The following is a 19,488-nucleotide window of genomic DNA, read 5'->3' as shown; positions in this document are numbered from 1 at the left end:
GAGCGGCTGGGAGAGGCCAAAGGCTTGAATATTAAGGAGACACAATTCACGTTCCCGCCAGGTTTCTACAAGCTCGCTCCGCCGCGCCCCGGCTGCCAGAAGTGACCCCGCAGGTGTCCGGGCGTGAAGGCAGAACCTGGAACCGCTCCTCCAGAACCCGGCTGCTGGGAGCACGCCTCGGGCGGTGCAGCCCAGCCTGAGGAAAGTCCGCAGGGCGGGGCCGGGGAGCTCAGTTCTTGGCCTACCACCACCTCCCCTTTATTTTGGCCTTATTTCCCCAACAGACCTGTCCCCATCCCACCCGCCCCAGTTGTCAGGCTAAATATTTTGGCTTGGCGGGAGGGGCGGAGAGAGCCTAGAGGTCCCAGCGAACCAATCCATTTGGACTGGGGGCGGGGGGAGGACCGGAGCGCCCCCCCCCCCCGCGTGCGCAGCGGGAGGCGGCCCTCGGGCACTCGGGAGCAGAGCGCGCCCCTGCAGATCCCGAAAGACTCTCCCGCGCGCTCCGCTCGCGGACACTCGCTACTCTCCGTGGCACGGCAAGCTCCTCGAGCTTCTCTCGCCCTTGCGGCGGGCTGGCCCCTTTTGCTCTGCACCCTGTCACTTTCTCCCCCTGGGAGCCCCTCTGAGCCTCTCCCTGTGCTGTCTGCATGCCTGTCCTCTTCTGTCTCTGCCTTCACGCTGAGTCCCTGTCTCTCGATGCCTCCACTGTGTCTCTGTGGCTGTCTGTCATTCCTTTGTTCTGTCTCCTGCCATAACTGGTAGGATTCCATGTGGCTTGGTCCCTACCCTTCCTCTCCCCTCAGAAGCTTGTGTCTCTGTGTCCCTTAGGGCCTGTGAGACCCTTCTGCCCAGGGCCATCTGGAGAGTCAGGACTGAGGCAATGGCAGTGACCAGACTGTGGCCATGGGTGGCATGTCTGCTTGTGATCCTCCTGTCCTTGGGATTTGGCCTGGACACACTAGAGGGTGAGTCTCCCGTACTGTCTCCTAGAGCCCCATCTCCCTCCCAGTCAGCTGGGAGGCCGAACAACTGAGCTTCCAGCTGGAACACATCAATTTAGCTGCTGCTGTGTGAAGACTGGTGTTAGCTCTCAGAAGGACTTCCCATCAGGAAGAGCAGTTAGTTCCCTACGTGAGGGTGTTTTCCTCTCAGTTCCCCGGGAGGTAAAAAAGACCTTGAATGGAGATGCCCTCCATTCCCGCTTATGAAACCATGATCCCAATAGAGCCTGAATGAGAACTGAAATGAGGGAGGAGAGTCTTAGAGATCATTCCCAGGGCCCCTGAATGGGAAGTGGGCAGGAATGGAATGGGTAGCTGAGAACTAGGCACAATTAAGTGACTGAACCCACTGCGCAGGCAGGAGACGGAGACTCAGGGAATTGAGAGGTAAAGCTAGACTGGAGTTCTGAGCTCCTGCCTCCAGGGCCCTATCCCATGTTCCCCACCTTAGGGCCCATTCACTGGAGTGGGGTGGGGGCTGCTTTTTATTGATGCCCCAGGCCAGACAATCCCCATGTATAGGGTTTGGGGTGGGTGGGACCATACAGACTAAGTGGCCCTCATGGGGGTGCTGGGGAATTGGCTGGGAGAAGAAAAATGCTGAGGATGGAAGATTCAAAAGGGGAAGGATTAAGAGACTCCCCCTTCCCCATATCCACTGTTCCCTTCCAGCCTCCGGGGCTCAGGAATCCAGCACATCCAGGACTCCATGCCTGCCTGACATCCTCAGACTGGGGGCTCCCCGGGGCAAGGCAGAGTCTTCCCTTCCTACACAGACAAAAATGATGCAAATGGATTGGAGTAGGAGGTCCCTGAAGAGTCACAGACTCACTGCCTTCAAAGCATAGTCCCTCCCGGACACCACTTCCCCTCCTCCACTGTGTGCCAGGATTGGGCACAGAAAATGCCAGCCAGAAGCATGGTTGTCAGGACAGGAGCACGTCCCTGGGGGGATGGAGGGGTTGATGTTTGGTCAGGGGACCCAGATGTCCCATTCCCAGTGCAGCTCTGCGCAGGGCCATGCCCTAAGGGGAAGCAGGTGAGGGTTAATCTGTGAAGGTCTGAGATTTGTTTTTCCAAATGACTCCCATCAGGGGAGCCCTAGAGAGGCAGGGGGCATGATGGAAAATGGCATTGGGCGCCTGAGAGAATCCCCCATCTGCCTCGAAGAGCCTGATTGGCCTTCGCCTGGAGGGATAGAAGTGTTTTCTCATGTTCTCTCCCTCTTTTGGGTTTGTGCCTGTACCTGCACGTGCTCAGACACACAAACTCAGAGCTGCTGGAGGAACTAAGCACAGGGCCCATTAAGAACAACAGGGAGGAGGTGTGAAGTAAGCTCCAGGGAACCTGCCCGCCCCACTTTTACCCATCAGGGGATGGCCTGGTTATGTGTGACACTTGTGATGTTGCTGAGGGGTAGGTAGGAAGGGAGGGAGTAGAGGCTGCAGAGGTCAGCAGGACTTGAATGGCAAGTGGAAGAACAGATTTGAATCTTCCCCAATGGGGAGCCATGGAAAGTATCCCTGGGATCAAGTGAGTGCAGTGACCAGGGAGCCCATTTAGGGGACCGGTCCTAGGTGCCTTGGGGAGAGAAAGGGAAGCAGGGCTGGGGCCCTGGAGAAGCCAGACATATTGGCATCCCCAAGGAGTGGACTTGGGATCCAGATGTCCATCCATTCAACCCATGGTTTCTGAATGCTCTGTGGTTCCAGCCTTGAACAAGCCAGCTAACAAGGGCCCTGACCTCAGAAGACTTCCTCCTTGGAGGGGAGGGGAGGTCATATATATAGAGAGCAATGTTGAGGCAATGCCCCAGTTATTCTAGTGCGGGTACTGGACTAAGTGCTGCTGAGCCTGAAGGGAAAGTGATTAACTCATGGTTGGAAGGTGAGGGAAGGGGTAGAGGGCCTTGACCTGAGGCTTGCAAGACAAGAGCTGAAGTTATTACCAGGGTGAGGAACCCTTCTGAGGCTGTAGATATTAGTGGGGATGAGTTTAGTGTCAGGCTGAGGTATTTAAACTTCAACTTTTGGCAATGGGGAGCCATGGGATGTCCCTTCAAAAATAAACAAATGCAGGGACCTGGCATCTAAGCTCCCTTAGGTCTGGGAGAGAATTAGAGTGTATGAAGCTCAGACTACTGATTCCCAGTCAAAGAATTCATTCATTCATTCTTTCATTCATCAAATATTTATTGAGTGCCAGTTTTGTGCCAGGCACTATACTAGGCACCAAGGGTACAGCAAAGACTATACAGAGATCCCTGCCTTCCAGAGCTTACAGTAAACAAAATTAATAAATTATATATTAGCAAGTGTTAAGAATTATGGAAAAAATAAAGTAGGAAGGGTCACAATTTTATTTTATTTTATTTCTAAATATGTCTTTGTTGATCTCAGAGAGAGGAAGGGAGAGGGAGAGAGAGAGAGAGAAACATCAGTGATGAGAGAGTCATTGATCAGCTGCCTCCCGCACACCCCCTACTGGGGATGAAGCCCGCAACCCTGGCATGTGCCCTGACTGGGAATTGAACTGTGATCTCCTGGATTCTAGGTCGATGCTCAACCATTGAGCCATGCCAGCCAGGCTGGAGTGTCACAGTTTTAAATAGGATGGTCAGAGGTGACATTTGAGCAAAGACTTAAAGGGGCTGAGGGAGCCATTTAGAGAGAAGAGTTTCTAGCCTGAGGGAACAGAAAGTGCCAAGACTTCAAAACAGAAGTTTGACTGGTTTGTTTAAGGTACAGTAAAGTGGTCAATGTGACTGCAGAAGAGAGAAAAAGGGGATGGTGACAGAGGCTGCAGAGGCCTTATAGGCTGTGGTAAGGAATTTGGCTTTTAATCAGTGATATAGGGCCATTGGAATGTTTTGAGCAGTGGAGGAAGATGATCCAACTTGTGTTTTGAGAAGATCACTCTGGCTCTAGAGTGGAGCATAGACTGAAGAGGGGACAGGGTGGAGGTGGAGGGGCTGTTTGGAAGGCTGTTGCTGCAAATGCAGGAGAAGATGATGGTGAAAGCAGTGAAGGTGGTGACCAGCAGTTGGATTCTGGGTGTGCTTTAAAGACAGAGCCCACAAGGTGTGGACATGAGAAAAGAAAAGGAGTCAGGATGGTTTTAGATCTGGAGTCTGGCTGCAAGGAGAAAGTGGCAATCAATGGAGAAGGGGAAGTGGGGTGGGGGGGCTCGTCTGCTCATCTGGCAGAGCCCCCTCAAGCTGCCCGTGAGACCTCTGAGGCCCTTAGAGGAAGGCACCCCACACCCACAGCAGAACCTGGCTCCCACTCCATGTCCCACTCCCAGTATGATTCCCTCCTCCAAAGCTGCTGGGGTGGGATGAAGTGCTTGGCCCAAGCTGTACTGACCACTTCCTGCCCTTGTGCCCGCAGTGTGCCCCAGCCTGGATATCCGCTCAGAGGTGGCAGAGCTGCGGCGGCTGGAGAACTGCAGTGTGGTTGAAGGCCACCTGCAGATCCTGCTCATGTTCACGGCCACAGGAGAGGACTTCCGTGGCCTCAGCTTCCCACGCCTCACTCAAGTCACCGAGTACTTGCTGCTCTTCCGTGTCTATGGCCTGGAGAGCCTGCGTGACCTCTTCCCCAACCTAGCAGTCATACGCGGTGCCCACCTCTTCCTGGGCTATGCGCTAGTCATCTTTGAGATGCCACACCTGCGGGACGTGGGGCTGCCGGCACTGGGGGCTGTGCTGCGTGGGGCCGTGCGTGTGGAAAAAAACCAGGAGCTCTGCCACCTCTCCACCATAGACTGGGGCCTGCTGCAGCCTTCACCTGGTGCCAACCACATCGTGGGCAACAAGCTGGGCGAGGAGTGTGCCGACGTGTGTCCTGGTGTGCTGGGCGCTACTGGGGAGCCCTGTGCCAGGACCACCTTCAGTGGGCACACAGACTACAGGTGCTGGACCTCCAGCCACTGCCAGAGAGGTGGGCACTGGCACAGAACACAACTGGAGGGCACAGGGAAGGCAGGGTCAGATGGGTGGCTACAGGATGGTGTGGGTCAGTACTTTGCAGCCACCGTTCATTTTAATCTTCAGCCATCCTATGAGGCAGCTACTATTGTTTTGCAGATGAGGAAACTAAGGCTCAGAAAAGTTAAATAACTGATGTAGCATAAGGTAGTCAAGACATAGGCACAAGATGGCATCAGGTAGTAATGGAAAAAGTAAAGTGCAGGTACAAGGTGGGCATGGGGGTAAGAGTAGGCATGAGTGGGTATAAGACAGCAGCACAAGAAGCATTTGGGGCAGTGGTTAACTACAAAGCCAGAGGGCCTGGGTTCGAATTTCAGCTCTACCACTTATTGGCTGCTCTTTTAGCCTATCTGTGCCTCGCCTTCCTTATCTGTAGAAAGATTATAGGGTTCTTGTAAGGAATGAGCTGGCTGATAAAGCATTAGAGCAGTGCCTAGGCTGTGGTAGCAGTCCTGGTCCTGACAAAAGTGACCACAGCACAGGTGACCCAGGGTGGCTGGCAGCATTGTAACGGGGAGGTTGGAGGCTGGGTAGAAGAAAGGAGGAGGTGACAGACGGAGAGGACAGGCGAGGACCACTATGTGAGGTGGGATCTTTAGGAAGTAAGGAGCATGGAGAGGAAACAAAAGGAAGGGGGAGGAGAAAAGGGAGGGTAGACCAGAAGGGGCTGGTGGGAAGAGGGGGAATTGAAAGTTCTAGGGGAGAGAAGGCCTTTCAGAGTCTGGGAGCAATCTGGGGTCCTTTCCAGCAGTTCCTGGGGATCAGCTTCCCTCACCCCTCAGCATCAGGGCAGAAGAGTAACCAGATCCCTACTGTATCCTTCCAGCCCGCCTCCCTGATGCCTCCCTGTTGGCTGTAAACACAGCTGCTGCACGCCCTCTCTCGTGTCCTCTCTCGTGTATAGTGTCAACATGCCCTGGCTGACCCACACCACATGCACGCTCCCACAGACATCCAGCTGCCACTGTGCAGAGTTCCCAGGCTGCTGGTTCCCCAGCCCCAAACCCACCCACTTTTGCTTGGGACTGCCTCCTTCCCAGGGCAGAGAGCTGAAAAGGGAGGAGGTATGGACAGGGGAATGGGTGAAATGACCCACCTTGCCCTGGGCCTAGCTACTCAGGAGAAGCTGGCTGGTTCACCCTGGCACAATGCCCAGTGACGATCTGGGCACCAGGCCTAGACAGGACAGCAGGAGGGGGAGCAGCAGCCCTGATGGACAAGGTCACTGCTCTGGGATGATACCCCTGACTAGGCACTGCGGGAGGTGGGGAGCCACAGAGAGGGGCCACAGTCCTTGTCCTCAAGAGCCCCTTTCTGAGGGAGAGTCAGCAACCAGTGTTATCTGAATTGGAGTGATTTGGGTTCAGACTAAGAGAGTTATCCCAGATGGAGGGGGTGGGGCCAGGGCCACAGACGAAAGGATACAGTCTCACACAGCACTCTGCCCACAGTGTGCCCCTGTCCCCACGGGCGAGCCTGCACAGCGGAGGGTGAGTGCTGCCACACCGAATGCTTGGGGGGCTGCAGCCAGCCAGACGACCCCAGTGCCTGCGTTGCCTGCCGCCACTTCTACTTCCAGGGTGCCTGCCACCAGGCCTGCCCTCCAGGCACCTACCAGCATGAGTCCTGGCGCTGTGTCACAGCTGAGCTCTGTGCCAGCCTGCGCTCTGTGCCCAGCCACGCCTCCACCTTCGGTATCCATGAGGGCAGTTGCCTGGCCCAGTGCCCTCCAGGCTTCACCCGTAATGGCAGTAGGTGAGTGTAGGGTGGGTGAGGGCACCCTTGAAGCAGTGAGAAGGCTCAGACTAGTCCAGGGCTCATGCCACACCCTCTGCTTGCCCCTGCAGCATATTCTGCCACAAGTGTGAGGGGCTCTGCCCCAAAGAGTGCAAGGTGGGCACCAAGACTATCGACTCCGTCCAGGTGGCACAAGATCTGGTGGGCTGCACGCACGTGGAGGGGAGCTTAATCCTCAATCTTCGCCAGGGCTGTTAGTACATTCTTCGGGGCCATACCTCTCCTCCTGGCTATACCCCTCCTCCTGCCACACCCCTTACAGAGGCCCAGCTAAAGCACCACTTCCCATTACCCTGGCTGAGGATCCCCCCTGCCCTGGACCCCATTTAGCCCTCTGCCCTGTGGATGCACCACTTTCACTGCCCCTGCTCCAGCCCTGTCTTCTCCCTCCCCAGACAACCTGGAGCAGGAGCTGCAGCACAGCCTGGGGCTGATAGAGACCATCACTGGCTTCCTCAAAATCAAGCACTCCTTTGCCCTCGTGTCCCTGGGCTTTTTCAAGAACCTCAAACTAATCCGGGGAGATGCCATGGTGGATGGGTAAGGAGTCAGAAACAAGCCTTTGACCAGCTCCCTCTATCACATCTTCACCCCTACACTCCCAAAACTGTGGTGAAGAGCATGGGCCCTGGAGCCAGCTCTGCTACTCACTAGCTGTGTGACTCTAGTACGTTGGTTACTTAATTTCTCTGGTCCTCAATTTTCTCATCTGTAAAATGGGGTTAATATAACACTACTTATTTCTTAAGACTGTTGTAAATATCACTTAAATTGTTCTGTATAAAGCACTTAAAACAATGCCAGTATATACTATGTAAACTGCAGTTACATATAATCTCTATGGGTTGGCTATAATTGTTATCTGATCCTTTCAGCTGCAGAGCAAGACTGCCTGGGTTTGAAGCCCATTCCAACCACCTACCAGTAAAGGCCTATCCTTAATATTGCCAGGGTTTTTCAAAATAAAGACAATGTTTAAAATTCCCATCCAGGCAGGTGGTTCCTCATGTCTCCTGGCACACTGCCATGTACCCCCAGTGTTGCCCACTCTCCAGCTGGAGAGGCATAGCCCCATGCTGAGTACCACTCCTTAGCCTGGCATGTAGAAGGTGCTCAGTTAATGTGAGGTGAGGGAAGGAGGGAGACAGAACAACTGTCAACCCCAGTGATGAGGAAAAGACAGGGAGTGTGGGTGACTCCTGGTCAGTGGTATAGAGTTGGTGTGTATGAATACCTCCAGTGCACTGGTGAGAGTGGGTGGGTGCGCCCCCTCCCCTGTGCCCCCAACACAGCCTTTCCAAGGGGAGCCCATAAGGCTCCTCCTCCTCCCCACCCTTGCCCCATCTCCCGTTTGGAACAAGGTCCTCTCTGGCCCCCAGGAACTACACTCTGTACGTGCTGGACAACCAGAACCTACAGCAACTGGGGTCCTGGGTGACTGCCGGGCTCACCATTCCCGTGGGTAAGATCTACTTCGCCTTCAACCCACGCCTCTGCTTGGAGCACATTTACCACTTGGAGCAGGTGACCGGCACGCGGGGCCGGCAAAACAAGGCGGAGATCAACCCCCGCACCAACGGAGACCGCGCCGCCTGTGAGGCCCAACCCCCATCCCGAGGGGGGAGCACACGACCCCAAGAAACACCCAGAAGCGCAGCCGGGTGGGAAGGGGCGCTTGGAGGGGACAATGTGATAACTGCTCTTCAGAGGCGGTGTTGGGGGTGGGATGCCGCGGGGTCAAGGTCGGGGCTTGGAAGTGGGCGGCTCCAGAGGATGACCACGCGGCTGAGGGCGGGCGTTCGCCACTCGCCCCGCCCAGGCCAGACCCGCACCCTGCGCTTCGTGTCCAACTTGACGGAGGCCAACCGCATCTTACTGCGCTGGGAGCGCTACGAGCCGCTGGAGGCTCGCGACCTACTCAGTTTCATCGTGTACTACAAGGAGTCGTGAGTGCCCCTGCGGGGACAGAGCCGGGCGGGGCCAGGGAGGGGACCCAAGGAGCTGGGCAGAACCGGGGCGGGGTCATCCTGACCCAAGGCAAAGGAGGACAGGCCCACGCAGGGCTATGGGGAGTCAGGCAGCCAGGACCCCCAGGGCGCACTCCCTGTATGTAGGGCCCACCCACCTCTGGCTCGCTCCTCTTACCTTCATCCCTCCGTGTCGCATTTTCACCTCACCTAGTGAAATGAAAAGGGGAGTCAGGACTTCTGAGAGCCAGGGAGAGGTGCCCCGCTGGGAAGGCTTGGATAATTAAACTTCAATTCACTGTGCTAATATTCTATACTGACCACATGCTCCTGCCCCAGCAGCGGTCTGGGAGTACCCACTAATTTGGCCAGCTTTATATGCAGCTTGGCCAGCATTTCATTAAAGCCTGACGAAGGAAGGAACCAGGGACAGCCAAGGACAGGCTGCTCTTTGCTTTGGAGAGTGTACCGACCAAAGCAGGAGGGATTGTGCTTAGGCCACAGGAAGCATTTGGGATGGCAGGCTGGGGGGGGGCAGGGGTGAGGAGTACTCCTCCTCCTATGGTAGAGAGAAGATGGGAGCCACCTGGCTTAGAAGCATTTCCTGCAAATTAAAATTAAGAGGTCTTAGCTGTTCACTAGCACAGGCCCTGGCCTGGGAGGAAGGGAGGGAAGTCAATGGTGGGAGGCTTGCTCAAAAGGCCAAAGCTCTCCTAGGCCTCAGTGGTAGGTGATGGTCTCTAGCATGGGAAGCTGGAGAGCTTGTTAAATACAGATTCCTGGGCCCCACCCCCACAGATTCTGATTCAGTTAGTCCTGGATAATGCCCATGAATCTGCATTTCTAACTAGCTCCCAGGTAATACTAAATCTTCTGGTCCCTGAACCATACTTTGAAGAGTGCTAACATGGATTGCAATGTAAATGGCACCCCTTGGCTTGTGCAACTGACAATCTGCACAACTATACGCGTGCCTCTGGATTCAAGGGGCAGAGTATCGAAGAGCTCCTTCAGGAAGCTCCCCACCATCACTGCAGGCTGTGCCCCCTCAGAGACAGATACTGTGGATCCTGCCTCAGCTCCAGCTCTAAGCAGACCCACTCTGTGAGTGCCACAAGGCACCTACCCCAAAGGTGGACCCACATCTGCTTCTGGATGCCTCATGCATACTGGAAGAAGAATGGCAATAACAGTCTTGGGATGATTTAGGGAGGAGGGAGCTGCTAGAAATTGGGGGTGGGGTGTTCAGCCCATTCCAGAATGCCACGGAGCACATAGGTCCAGATGCCTGTGGGACCCAGAGCTGGAACCTGCTAGATGTGGAGCTGCCCTTAAGCCGCAACCAGGAGCCAGGAGTGACCTTGGCTCCCCTCAAGCCCTGGACACAGTATGCAGTGTTTGTGCGGGCCATTACGCTGACCACTGCTGAGGATAGCCCCCACCAAGGAGCCCAGAGCCCCATCATCTACCTCCGAACCCTGCCTGCAGGTAGGCCTTTGGAGGGAGTAGGAGTTAGATGCCTGGGTCCTAGTGAGAATGGGGGAACCCAGGCACCAGAAATAGAGATTCTGGGTCACTGAACACTTAGCCCACAGAGGATGGGAGGCCAGATGCTTGAGTCCTAGAAAGAGCAGAGAGCAGGCTCTGGCCAGGTAGCTCAGTTGGTTAGAGCATCCTCCCTATACACCAAGGTTGTGGGTTTGATCCTGGTCAGGGCACATACAAGGATCAACCAATAAATGCATAAATAAGTGGAACAACAAATCCCCCCCCCTTCTCTCTCTGTCTCTAAAATCAATCAATAAATTTAAAAAAAATTATCCCTGGCCGGCGTGGCTCAGTGGTTAGAGCATTGGCCTGTACATGGAAAGGTCTCAGCTCGATTCCCAAGGGCACATACCTGGGTTACAGGTTTGATCCCCTGTCCAGTGGGGGCGCAAGCAGGAGGCAACCAATCAATGTATCTCTCCTACACCAACGTCTCTATCTCTCTCTCCTCCTCCTACTCCTCCCTCCCTCTCTTTCAATAGAAAAAAACATCCTTAGGTGAGAATTTAAAAAAAGAAAAAAAAGAATAAAGGGCATTGCCTAGATCCTAGGGAGACTGTGGGTGGGACAGGGCAGGGGAATAACTGAGCCAGATCAAGGGCCCTTGGGGCACAAATAAAGGACAAACTGCTCAGTTCTAGGAGGAGGAGGTTGAGAGTCACCTATTCCTTGGGACAAGTGGGAGTTGTACTCAGAGAGGGGGAACAGACAGTATTTGAAAAGGGATCTGCAGCTTCTCAGTTGTACCCTTACTCACACCCCCAGCGCCCACAGTTCCCCAAGACGTCATCTCCACGTCCAACTCCTCCTCCCACCTGCTGGTGCGCTGGAAGCCACCGACCCAACGCAATGGGAACATCACTTACTACCTGGTGTTGTGGCAGCGTCTGGCAGAAGACAGCGACCTCTACCTCAATGACTACTGCCACCGCGGTGCGCGGGGAAGAGGCCTGGGAGCGGCTGGGGCACCGGGCGTGCGGGCTGCCGCTCTAACTCCGTCCCTCCCTGCCCACGCGCCAGGCCTGCGGCTGCCCACCAGCAACAACGACCCACGCTTCGACCACGAGGACGGGGAGCTCGAGGCGGAGATGGAGCCCGGCTGCTGCCCTTGCCAGCACCCACCTCCCGGGCAGGTCCTGCCACCGCTGGAGGCGCAAGAGGCCTCGTTCCAAAAGAAGTTTGAAAACTTTCTGCACAACGCCATCACCATCCCCAAGTGCGGCGCCGCCTGGGCGGGGGCGGGACAAGTGGGCGGGGCCTGGGGCGTGTCTTGGGTTTGCTGGCGCGGCCCGGTGCCGGGTGGGCTGGGAGGCTGTGCGCCGCTGCGCGGGGGCAGTTCCGGGCGGACGTTGCAGCGCCCTCCCTGGTCTCCCCAGATCCCCCTGGAAGGTGACGTCCATCAATAAGAGCCCTCAGAGGTGAGCTGGGGTGGGGCTACGGCTGAGGGGTGTGGCAGGGGTGGGGGGACCCGGTTCTGACTCGCGCCCTCCCTAGGGACTCGGGGAGGCACCGCCGCGCCTCAGGGGCCCTCCGACTCGGGGGAAACAGCTCAGATTTCGAGATCCAGGAGGACAAAGTGCCCCGAGAGCGAGCCGTGTTGAGTGGCCTGCGCCACTTCACGGAATACCGGATCGACATCCACGCCTGCAACCATGCGGCGCACGCCACAGGCTGCAGCGCCGCCACCTTCGTCTTTGCGCGCACCATGGCCCACAGTAAGGAGCGCGCCCCACCACCGACCCCGAGCACCCTACCCAATTAGTGCTCCATCCAGCGAGTCTGAGCTCCAGCTAACCCCAGGGCCTTGCTTTCCTCGCTCCTCCCAGTCCCCACAATCCTAGAGTTTCCTCAAGCCTCCCAGTTTAGTCTCCTTGGGTTTGCATTTGAAGGCCAGAGTCATTCGCTGCTTAACAACGGGCATATGTTCCGAGAAATGTGTGGCTAGGCGACTCCGTAGTTGTATGAACATCAAACCTAGATGGTATAGCCTGCTACACACCTAAGCTGTATGGTCTAGCCTATTGCTCGTAGGCTACAAGCCTGTACAGCATGTCACTGCACAAAACAACACGAGGTTAAATCAGGCACAAGAGAAAACAACGCAGCCAAGAAACACAGTAAACGCGTGAGATGCAGCAGCCACAACGCCGAGTACTATGCTCACAGCAAGCATTTTTTATAAATAGAAAGAGCACCCTCTAAAATAAGGACAGCCCTGGCCGGGTGGCTCAGTTGGTTGGAATGTCATCCCCTACACCAAAAAGTCTGTGGGTTTGATTCCCAGTCAGAGCACATACCTAGGTGAGGGTCCTCCCATCCGAGTGCTTACAGGAGGCAACCTATCCATGTTTCTCTCTCACATTGATGTTTCTCCCTCTCTTCCTCCCCCTTCCTCTCTCTCTCTCAAATCAATAAAAACATACCCTCAGGTGCGGATTAAAAATAATAATAAAATAACAACAGAAAGTATATGATAGTAAATACATAAACCAGTAACACTGTTTATTATCATCAAGTTCTATGTACTGTACACACTTGTATGTGCTATACTTTCATACACCGATGCACTGGCTTGTTTACACCAACATCCCCACAAATGTGAGTATTGCTCTGCGCTATGACGTTAGGACAGGTACAAAGTCACTAGGCGGAATTTTCCAGCTCTATTATAATCTTATGGGACCCCCATTGTCTGTCGGTCACTGACAGAAGCATCCTTATGTGGCACATGACTGTACTTGTGACTGGGCTGCCCCTTCCCGCAGGAGAGGCTGATGTCATCCCAGGGAAGGTGGCCTGGGAGGCAGCCAGCAAGAGCAGTGTCCTCCTGCGCTGGCATGAGCCATCGGACCCCAATGGACTCATCCTCAAGTACGAAATCAAGTACCGCCGCTTGGGAGAGGTAGGTACCCCAGAAGACCCCCTAACCCAGCTCCAATTTGTGCCTCCACCCACTTCCCAGCCAGCTGTTCTGTGTTGCCCTCAGGAGGCCACAGTGCTGTGTGTATCCCGCCTGCGATATGCCAAGTTTGGGGGTGTCCATCTGGCCCTGCTGCCCCCTGGAAACTACTCTGCCAGAGTTCGAGCAACCTCGTTGGCTGGCAATGGCTCTTGGACAGAAAGTGTCGCTTTCTACATCCCTGGCTCAGGTATACACAGCCTCTGTCCCAGACCTGTACTCCCAAATGGCTCTACCCAGGTCCCCAGCCACATCTCCAGTGTGGGGACCACAGGCCCCTCCATCCCATCCTTGGCCCACCCTCATCTTCCGTTGTGGAAAGAGAAGTGTCATCTACCCCTGACTTCTCCCTCTTCAATGCCACCCTCTGTTCCTGCCCTCTGACTGACCGCCAGAGGAGGAAGACTCCGGGGGGCTGCATGTCCTTCTCACTGTCACCCCCGTGGGGCTCATGCTGCTCATCATTCTTGCTGCCCTTGGTTTCTTCTACAGCAAGAAGAGGTAAGGAGAGGTCCCGCTGCTTCCCAGCCCCCTTCTCTCCCTGAGCCCTCAGCATAAAGTCAGTGCAATCAGAAGGTAGTAGATGAGATGGCAGGAAGGACTTCCTTCAAAGAAGTAACCCCCCTGAGGCTGGTGTGGAGGAGAAACATCTTTCAGTTAGGGCGATCAGCTCATTCCAGTTTCCCTGGGACTTTCTTGGTTTTAGCAGTGAAAGTCCCACATCCTGGGAAATCCCTCTGTCTGGGTCCCCACATGAATGGAGCTGGCTCCGCCTAGCTGGGGGAGAGGCAGGAGACCGCAGGCTCTATTCTGGGATGCCTGATGTCAGATGTGCCCTGGGGCTGAATAGAAGAGGGAAGTGGGGCCAGGACTTTGATTAGCTGGGTTCTAAGGTCTACTAGCTGAGGAAGCAGGAGCCCCTTTACTCCTGTCCTCCCTGTTTCCAGCCTGTCAGATCCTAGGTCCCAGGACTAAGACCAAGATGAGTTTAGAGAGTGCTCAGGGCTCCCCAAGTGTCACCCTGATCAGGGTGGGGGTATTCAGTAACTTCCCTCCTCCTTGCACTGTCCCTCTTCCTTGTGCTCTGATGTTGCTCCTTCCAGCCTGATCCCCTCACCTCCCATTGCAGAAGCAGCACCCTCTATGCCTCTGTGAATCCGGAGTACTTCAGTGCCTCTGATAGTAGGTCTGGGGGTGGGTGGACAGGTGGTGTGGGAAAGGGAGACAGGAGGGGAGGAGAGGCAAACTTGCAGGAGACCTTTTTGGAGCAGAGAGCCTTGGGACCTGAGCCCTTCAAAGGAGGAGAGACGTGGGTGGAGGAGTGGCAGACAGCAGCATCCTTGCCTTGTGACCCCCACCTCCTCTCAGTGTACATCCCTGATGAATGGGAGGTGCCTCGGGAGCAGATCTCCATAATTCGGGAACTGGGCCAGGGCTCCTTCGGGATGGTATATGAGGGGCTGGCACAAGGACTTGACGCTGAAGAGGAGTCCACACCTGTGGCCCTGAAGACAGTGAATGAGCTGGCCAGCCCACGAGAACGAGTTGAGTTCCTCAAGGAAGCCTCCGTCATGAAGGCATTCAAATGTCACCATGTGGTAAGGGAGGGTCAGTGGCATTGTCAGGGTCATAATTAGGTAAGAGGGATACAGTCAGGGATGAGGTCAGGGCACCATCAAGGTCAAGGTTGGGACTGTAGTTAGGACCCTAATTGAGGTAAAGGTCATGGTTAGGGTTAGAGTCAAACCAGGGTCATGATAGGGTCATGGTGGACTCATGGCTAGGGCTGAGATAAGTCATGGTTGGGGGTCAATATTGAATGTCCAGATCATTATTGGGATTGGGATTGGGATCAAGGTCAGAGTTGGGCCAATCATAAAGGGTAGGATGACAGATATAATCAAGGTCATGGGTTAGGGTCAGGGTTGGTATCTGGGTCAGAGTGTGGTCATAGCAGATCAAGATTTTGGCCAGGTGGATCCAGGGGAGCTGGGTGAACCTGCAACCAGGGTCTTTGTCTATCTCAGGTACGTCTCCTGGGTGTGGTGTCTCAGGGCCAGCCAACTCTGGTCATCATGGAGTTAATGACCCATGGGGACCTCAAGAGCCATCTTCGATCTTTGCGCCCAGAGGCTGAGGTGAGGACTGGGAAGACTCTGAGCCAATGGGCCAGAGAGTTAGAGAAGACTCGGACATAGTTATGGGGGATAATCCTTGGTGAGGCGTCTTGCCTTTAGGTTCCTTCATCACCAGCCCCTTCTCTTGGCTCTAGAATAACCCCGGGCTGCCACGGCCAGCACTGGGAGATATGATCCAGATGGCTGGTGAGATTGCAGATGGCATGGCCTACCTTGCCGCCAACAAGTTTGTGCACCGAGACCTAGCAGCCCGAAACTGCATGGTGTCCCAGGACTTCACCGTCAAGATTGGGGGTATAGAGGAGTTGAGAGGCTCCCTCTAAGCTAAGCATCCAAGGACCCAGGCTTCGCCCACAGCTCTATCCCTGATAGCCTCCCACCCTGAATCTCAGTCTCCGTCAGAGTACAGAGGGGTTCGAATGGGAGAGTCTCTGATGTACTTAGAGCCCTCACATTCCAGGATTCTTGGAGACTCTGGAGGTGGAGAAGGTTCGGATAAGTATTCCTGGGGCAGGAGCTAGCGAAGGCTCTGCTGCCCCACACCCTGTCCCCCTTACTTTCCAGACTTCGGGATGACTCGAGATGTGTATGAGACAGACTATTACCGCAAGGGCGGGAAGGGGCTGCTGCCTGTGCGCTGGATGGCCCCCGAGTCCCTCAAGGATGGAATCTTTACCACCCACTCGGATGTCTGGTGGGGCCTGGCTGGAGCAGAGGGCTCAGGGGGTGTGGAAGTGGGGTCTGGGGAGAGGTCTGGGTGCACTCTCTCATGAAGGGTGGTAGGTTCAGTCCCTCCTATGTGTCCTCAGGTCCTTTGGTGTGGTGCTCTGGGAGATCGTGACCCTGGCTGAACAACCCTACCAGGGTCTATCCAATGAGCAGGTGCTCAAGTTTGTCATGGATGGTGGGGTTCTGGAGGAGCTAGAGAGCTGTCCCCTTCAGCTGTGAGTCACCCCAGCCTGCCCCTTCCACATCCCTGCTCTGCCTACCTCTATCGCCTGCCCAGGGATCTGGTCTACCTCCTTTGAGGCTTTTACTTCCACTGATCCCCAGCTTTAAACTCAACTCTAAATCCCCACTATGTTGCCCATTTACTCCCTGTGACCCCCTACTCATACTGACTGACCCTCTCAGTACAAGAGGCAGGGGCTGTAGACCCCTCTGACCCTGCCCTCCCACCCCACCAGGCAGGAGCTGATGAGCCGCTGTTGGCAACAGAACCCCCGCCTGCGACCAACATTTACCCACATCCTGGACAGCATACAGGAGGAGCTGCGGCCTTCCTTTCGCCTCCTTTCCTTCTATTACAGCCCAGAGTGCCGGGGGGCCCGGGCTCCCCTCCTACCCACTGATGCAGAGCCTGACTCCCCAACCCCAAGAGGAGCTTCCCCAGACTGCAGCCCTCAAAATGGGGGTCCAGGGCACTGAGGGTCACTCCATTCCCTGGGTGATTGGCCTCCCATGGGCAGAGAGGAAGGGACCTGACCTTTTCAGCTGAGATGTGCAGACTTTTACACCCCCTGACCATGGGGTGGCCAAGGGTGGGGCAGGAAAGATTTGGGTTTGATTAGAGCACTCATTGTAAAATTTTTTCAGGAGTCTGAGTGCTCCCTGAGAAAATAAACAAGGTCCCAGCAGGAATGGAGATTAGGCCCTCAAAGAGCCCCTACTCAGACTAAGAAGAGAGGGCCTGTCCACCCCAGAGGTATTGTCCGGACAGCCCCACCTTCAGCCCACAGGTCTCTTGTGGACTGCGGGGCCATCAACACGCTTGAAACCAGATAAGCAACCAGAATGGTCCTGGAACCTCCTGTGTCCATGTTTAGGCTGCTGGGAAGCATGACCGTCTTTCTCACCACTGCGTGTCACCTCCTACCCTCTGCCTCAGACACCAGGCAGGGTGGAAGCACCCAGGTCCAGCCTGGCCCTGAAGGCCTGCGCTCACCTCTTCCTCTCCTTTGCCATCCTGGGGATTCCCAAGCTTGGTGCTCCTCCTTCCTGCTCTCCTGAAAAATCCCTTGGAGTGAATCACCCACCTCTCCTGGTCTCACGCCCTCAATCTCCCTCATACCCTTGGATTATTAAGGCTTTAAGAGGCTTGCTTCCTCCCTGCCCTCACTCCTGCCCCCTCCCCTCCCCTCTCTGGGAAGCCACAATAAATGCCAATGTCTGTTTGTACCCTCGTCCCCAGCAGCCCATTTTCTCTTCATCTCTATGGAGTTAACACTAGATGAACTTCCCCCCTCCCTCCTTGGAGACTTGAGGTGGTGACCCTGAAGCAATGATACAGGATGAATGCTGCTGTCAAACACCACCTCCTGGGGGCCTGAGCAGCCAGGGTTGCCATGGCAGTGAAGCAGGACCACCCTGCTTGTATCTGAGCTCAGGCAGCCCGAAGTGGCTGAGCCCAGCAGGGAACCCTGTATCTGGCCTCCCAGGCTCACCAGCCTATCCTGACATCTCATCTTGAAGTTATCTCTTGCTATTTCCATGGGCAGACATGTCCTGGGGTATCTCAGGACAGACTTGAAGTGGGCAGAACACGAGGTGGGGAGGGGCCTTGAGGACATCACCAGTCCATGCTCAGTGCCACCCGGTGAGGCATCAGAGCAGTCTGTGTGTCTGGCGCCCCTCTCCCAGCAGAGATGCCCTGGAGGCCTGTTGAAGCACAGGGGAGTTCATTTCCCAGCTCTCCTGCCAGTGCCACCCAGGCATTTGAAAGGAAAGGACTGCAGAAGGGGGTGGCGGTGGAAGCAGCTGGTCATGGCTCAGGACTTCTTAGCATCCTGTACCAGTGTTTCCTGCATCCCTCCTCAGGGCTATAGCTCCCGCTGCCACAAGCTGCCACACACCTGGACTCTGAAGAGATTTGCTCACTCCGGCAGCTGTCCCACAAAGCACAGCTCATTAAGGCAGGGCCCGAGGGGAGTGGGCATGAGTCTATGACAATAATTACAACTCATATACACTACCCTGACCGGTCAGTCAGGGTGGGCAGCAGGGACCACCTGTCACGGGACCCAGGCCCCGACCCACCTGTCATTGGTGGCTGAAGCAACAGCGGCCCCTAATGGTTTCTGGCAGAACCACAGCTTAGGGAGAAGGGGGCAAGTTGTCTCCCTTGCGTTGCTGGACTCAGAAGCCTCCAGCAGGGTAGAATGGAGGAGATACTCTGCACAAAAACCCAGGATCTGAGACCCACACACTCACACGGAGCACACAGCACCCCTGCACTTGCTCAAGCCCTCTCCTCACCACCCACGCCCCCAACCTCCACGGTGCTGGATATTGCATGCTCAGGAAGTGCTGGTCACCTGAATATGAAAGGGTTTAAGGATGGGATTGAGTGTAGAAGGAAAGAGAGCTTCAGAAAAATTCTGTCTGTGCTCCATCTCCAAAGATGAGCAGGTGGTGGCTGGCCAAGAAGAACTTTTTGGAGAAGGAAGTGGGGATGCTAGAAAACAAACTCTATTGCCAACCATATCCTAGAAAAGAAGTAGATTAAACAAGGTAGCAAGAGAGATTGGGGTTAGACTTCAGAAAGGACTTCCCAACTATACAGGGAAGTTGTGTGGATGCTATGTGTAAAGTCTCAGATATACTTATATTTAAAACTCAATTGTTGGAATTTTCATATGAAGTTGATGTGAAAAATTGAGGAATTGCCAATAAATGATACTTTTTTTAAAAAACAACAACACAGAAACAATTGAAAATAACATATCATGCCTATGACCCTGAGAACACCATTTGTGTAAATTAAAAACTGATATTAATAAAACCAAAGGGGAAAATGTTGGAAAAAAATTTTTCTCGTACTTGTCTTTCATAGGCTCTCAAGTCTGCTTACTTTTCTACTGAAGGACTTCCAGTTCCTTAGGTGCCAAAATTTATGTCTTATTATGAGTCTGAATCTGTCCAACCAGTATGAGGATGTTGGATGAGACGACAGGCGGAAGTTAACCGTGGACCTTCCCCTGGCCTAGTATGGAGAATGCTGTGGAGGCTCCTCCTGGACCAGAACTTGTTTCCCTTTGTCTTCAACCCTGTGTTGAGGGTTAGAACGAGGGAGATGTTAGTATAC

The 19,488-nt window shown here is 54.8% G+C and overlaps 1 protein-coding gene across 1 annotated transcript; it reads left to right on the top strand.

The window, feature by feature from the left end:
* The first annotated feature begins 713 nt into the window (after positions 1 to 713).
* INSRR (insulin receptor related receptor) lies at positions 714 to 17,924 on the top strand. Its single transcript, XM_016221635.2, has 22 exons — positions 714 to 968; positions 4,394 to 4,945; positions 6,447 to 6,750; positions 6,843 to 6,985; positions 7,188 to 7,332; positions 8,172 to 8,386; positions 8,612 to 8,738; positions 10,009 to 10,247; positions 11,073 to 11,240; positions 11,328 to 11,523; positions 11,684 to 11,725; positions 11,802 to 12,022; positions 13,073 to 13,209; positions 13,294 to 13,456; positions 13,662 to 13,767; positions 14,396 to 14,448; positions 14,635 to 14,864; positions 15,294 to 15,404; positions 15,539 to 15,698; positions 15,969 to 16,098; positions 16,214 to 16,348; positions 16,592 to 17,924. The coding sequence occupies exons 1-22, from the start codon at positions 884 to 886 to the stop codon at positions 16,830 to 16,832; spliced, it is 3,903 nt and encodes a 1,300-aa protein (XP_016077121.2). The 5' UTR covers positions 714 to 883; the 3' UTR covers positions 16,833 to 17,924.
* The last annotated feature ends 1,564 nt before the right edge of the window (positions 17,925 to 19,488 follow it).

Source organism: Miniopterus natalensis, chromosome 19 (assembly GCF_054644295.1).
Source record: "Miniopterus natalensis isolate mMinNat1 chromosome 19, mMinNat1.hap1, whole genome shotgun sequence".
Classification (NCBI taxonomy): domain Eukaryota; kingdom Metazoa; phylum Chordata; class Mammalia; order Chiroptera; family Miniopteridae; genus Miniopterus; species Miniopterus natalensis.
Note: the sequence above shows the minus strand (reverse complement) of the source record. Positions and strands in the feature narration are given on the sequence as shown.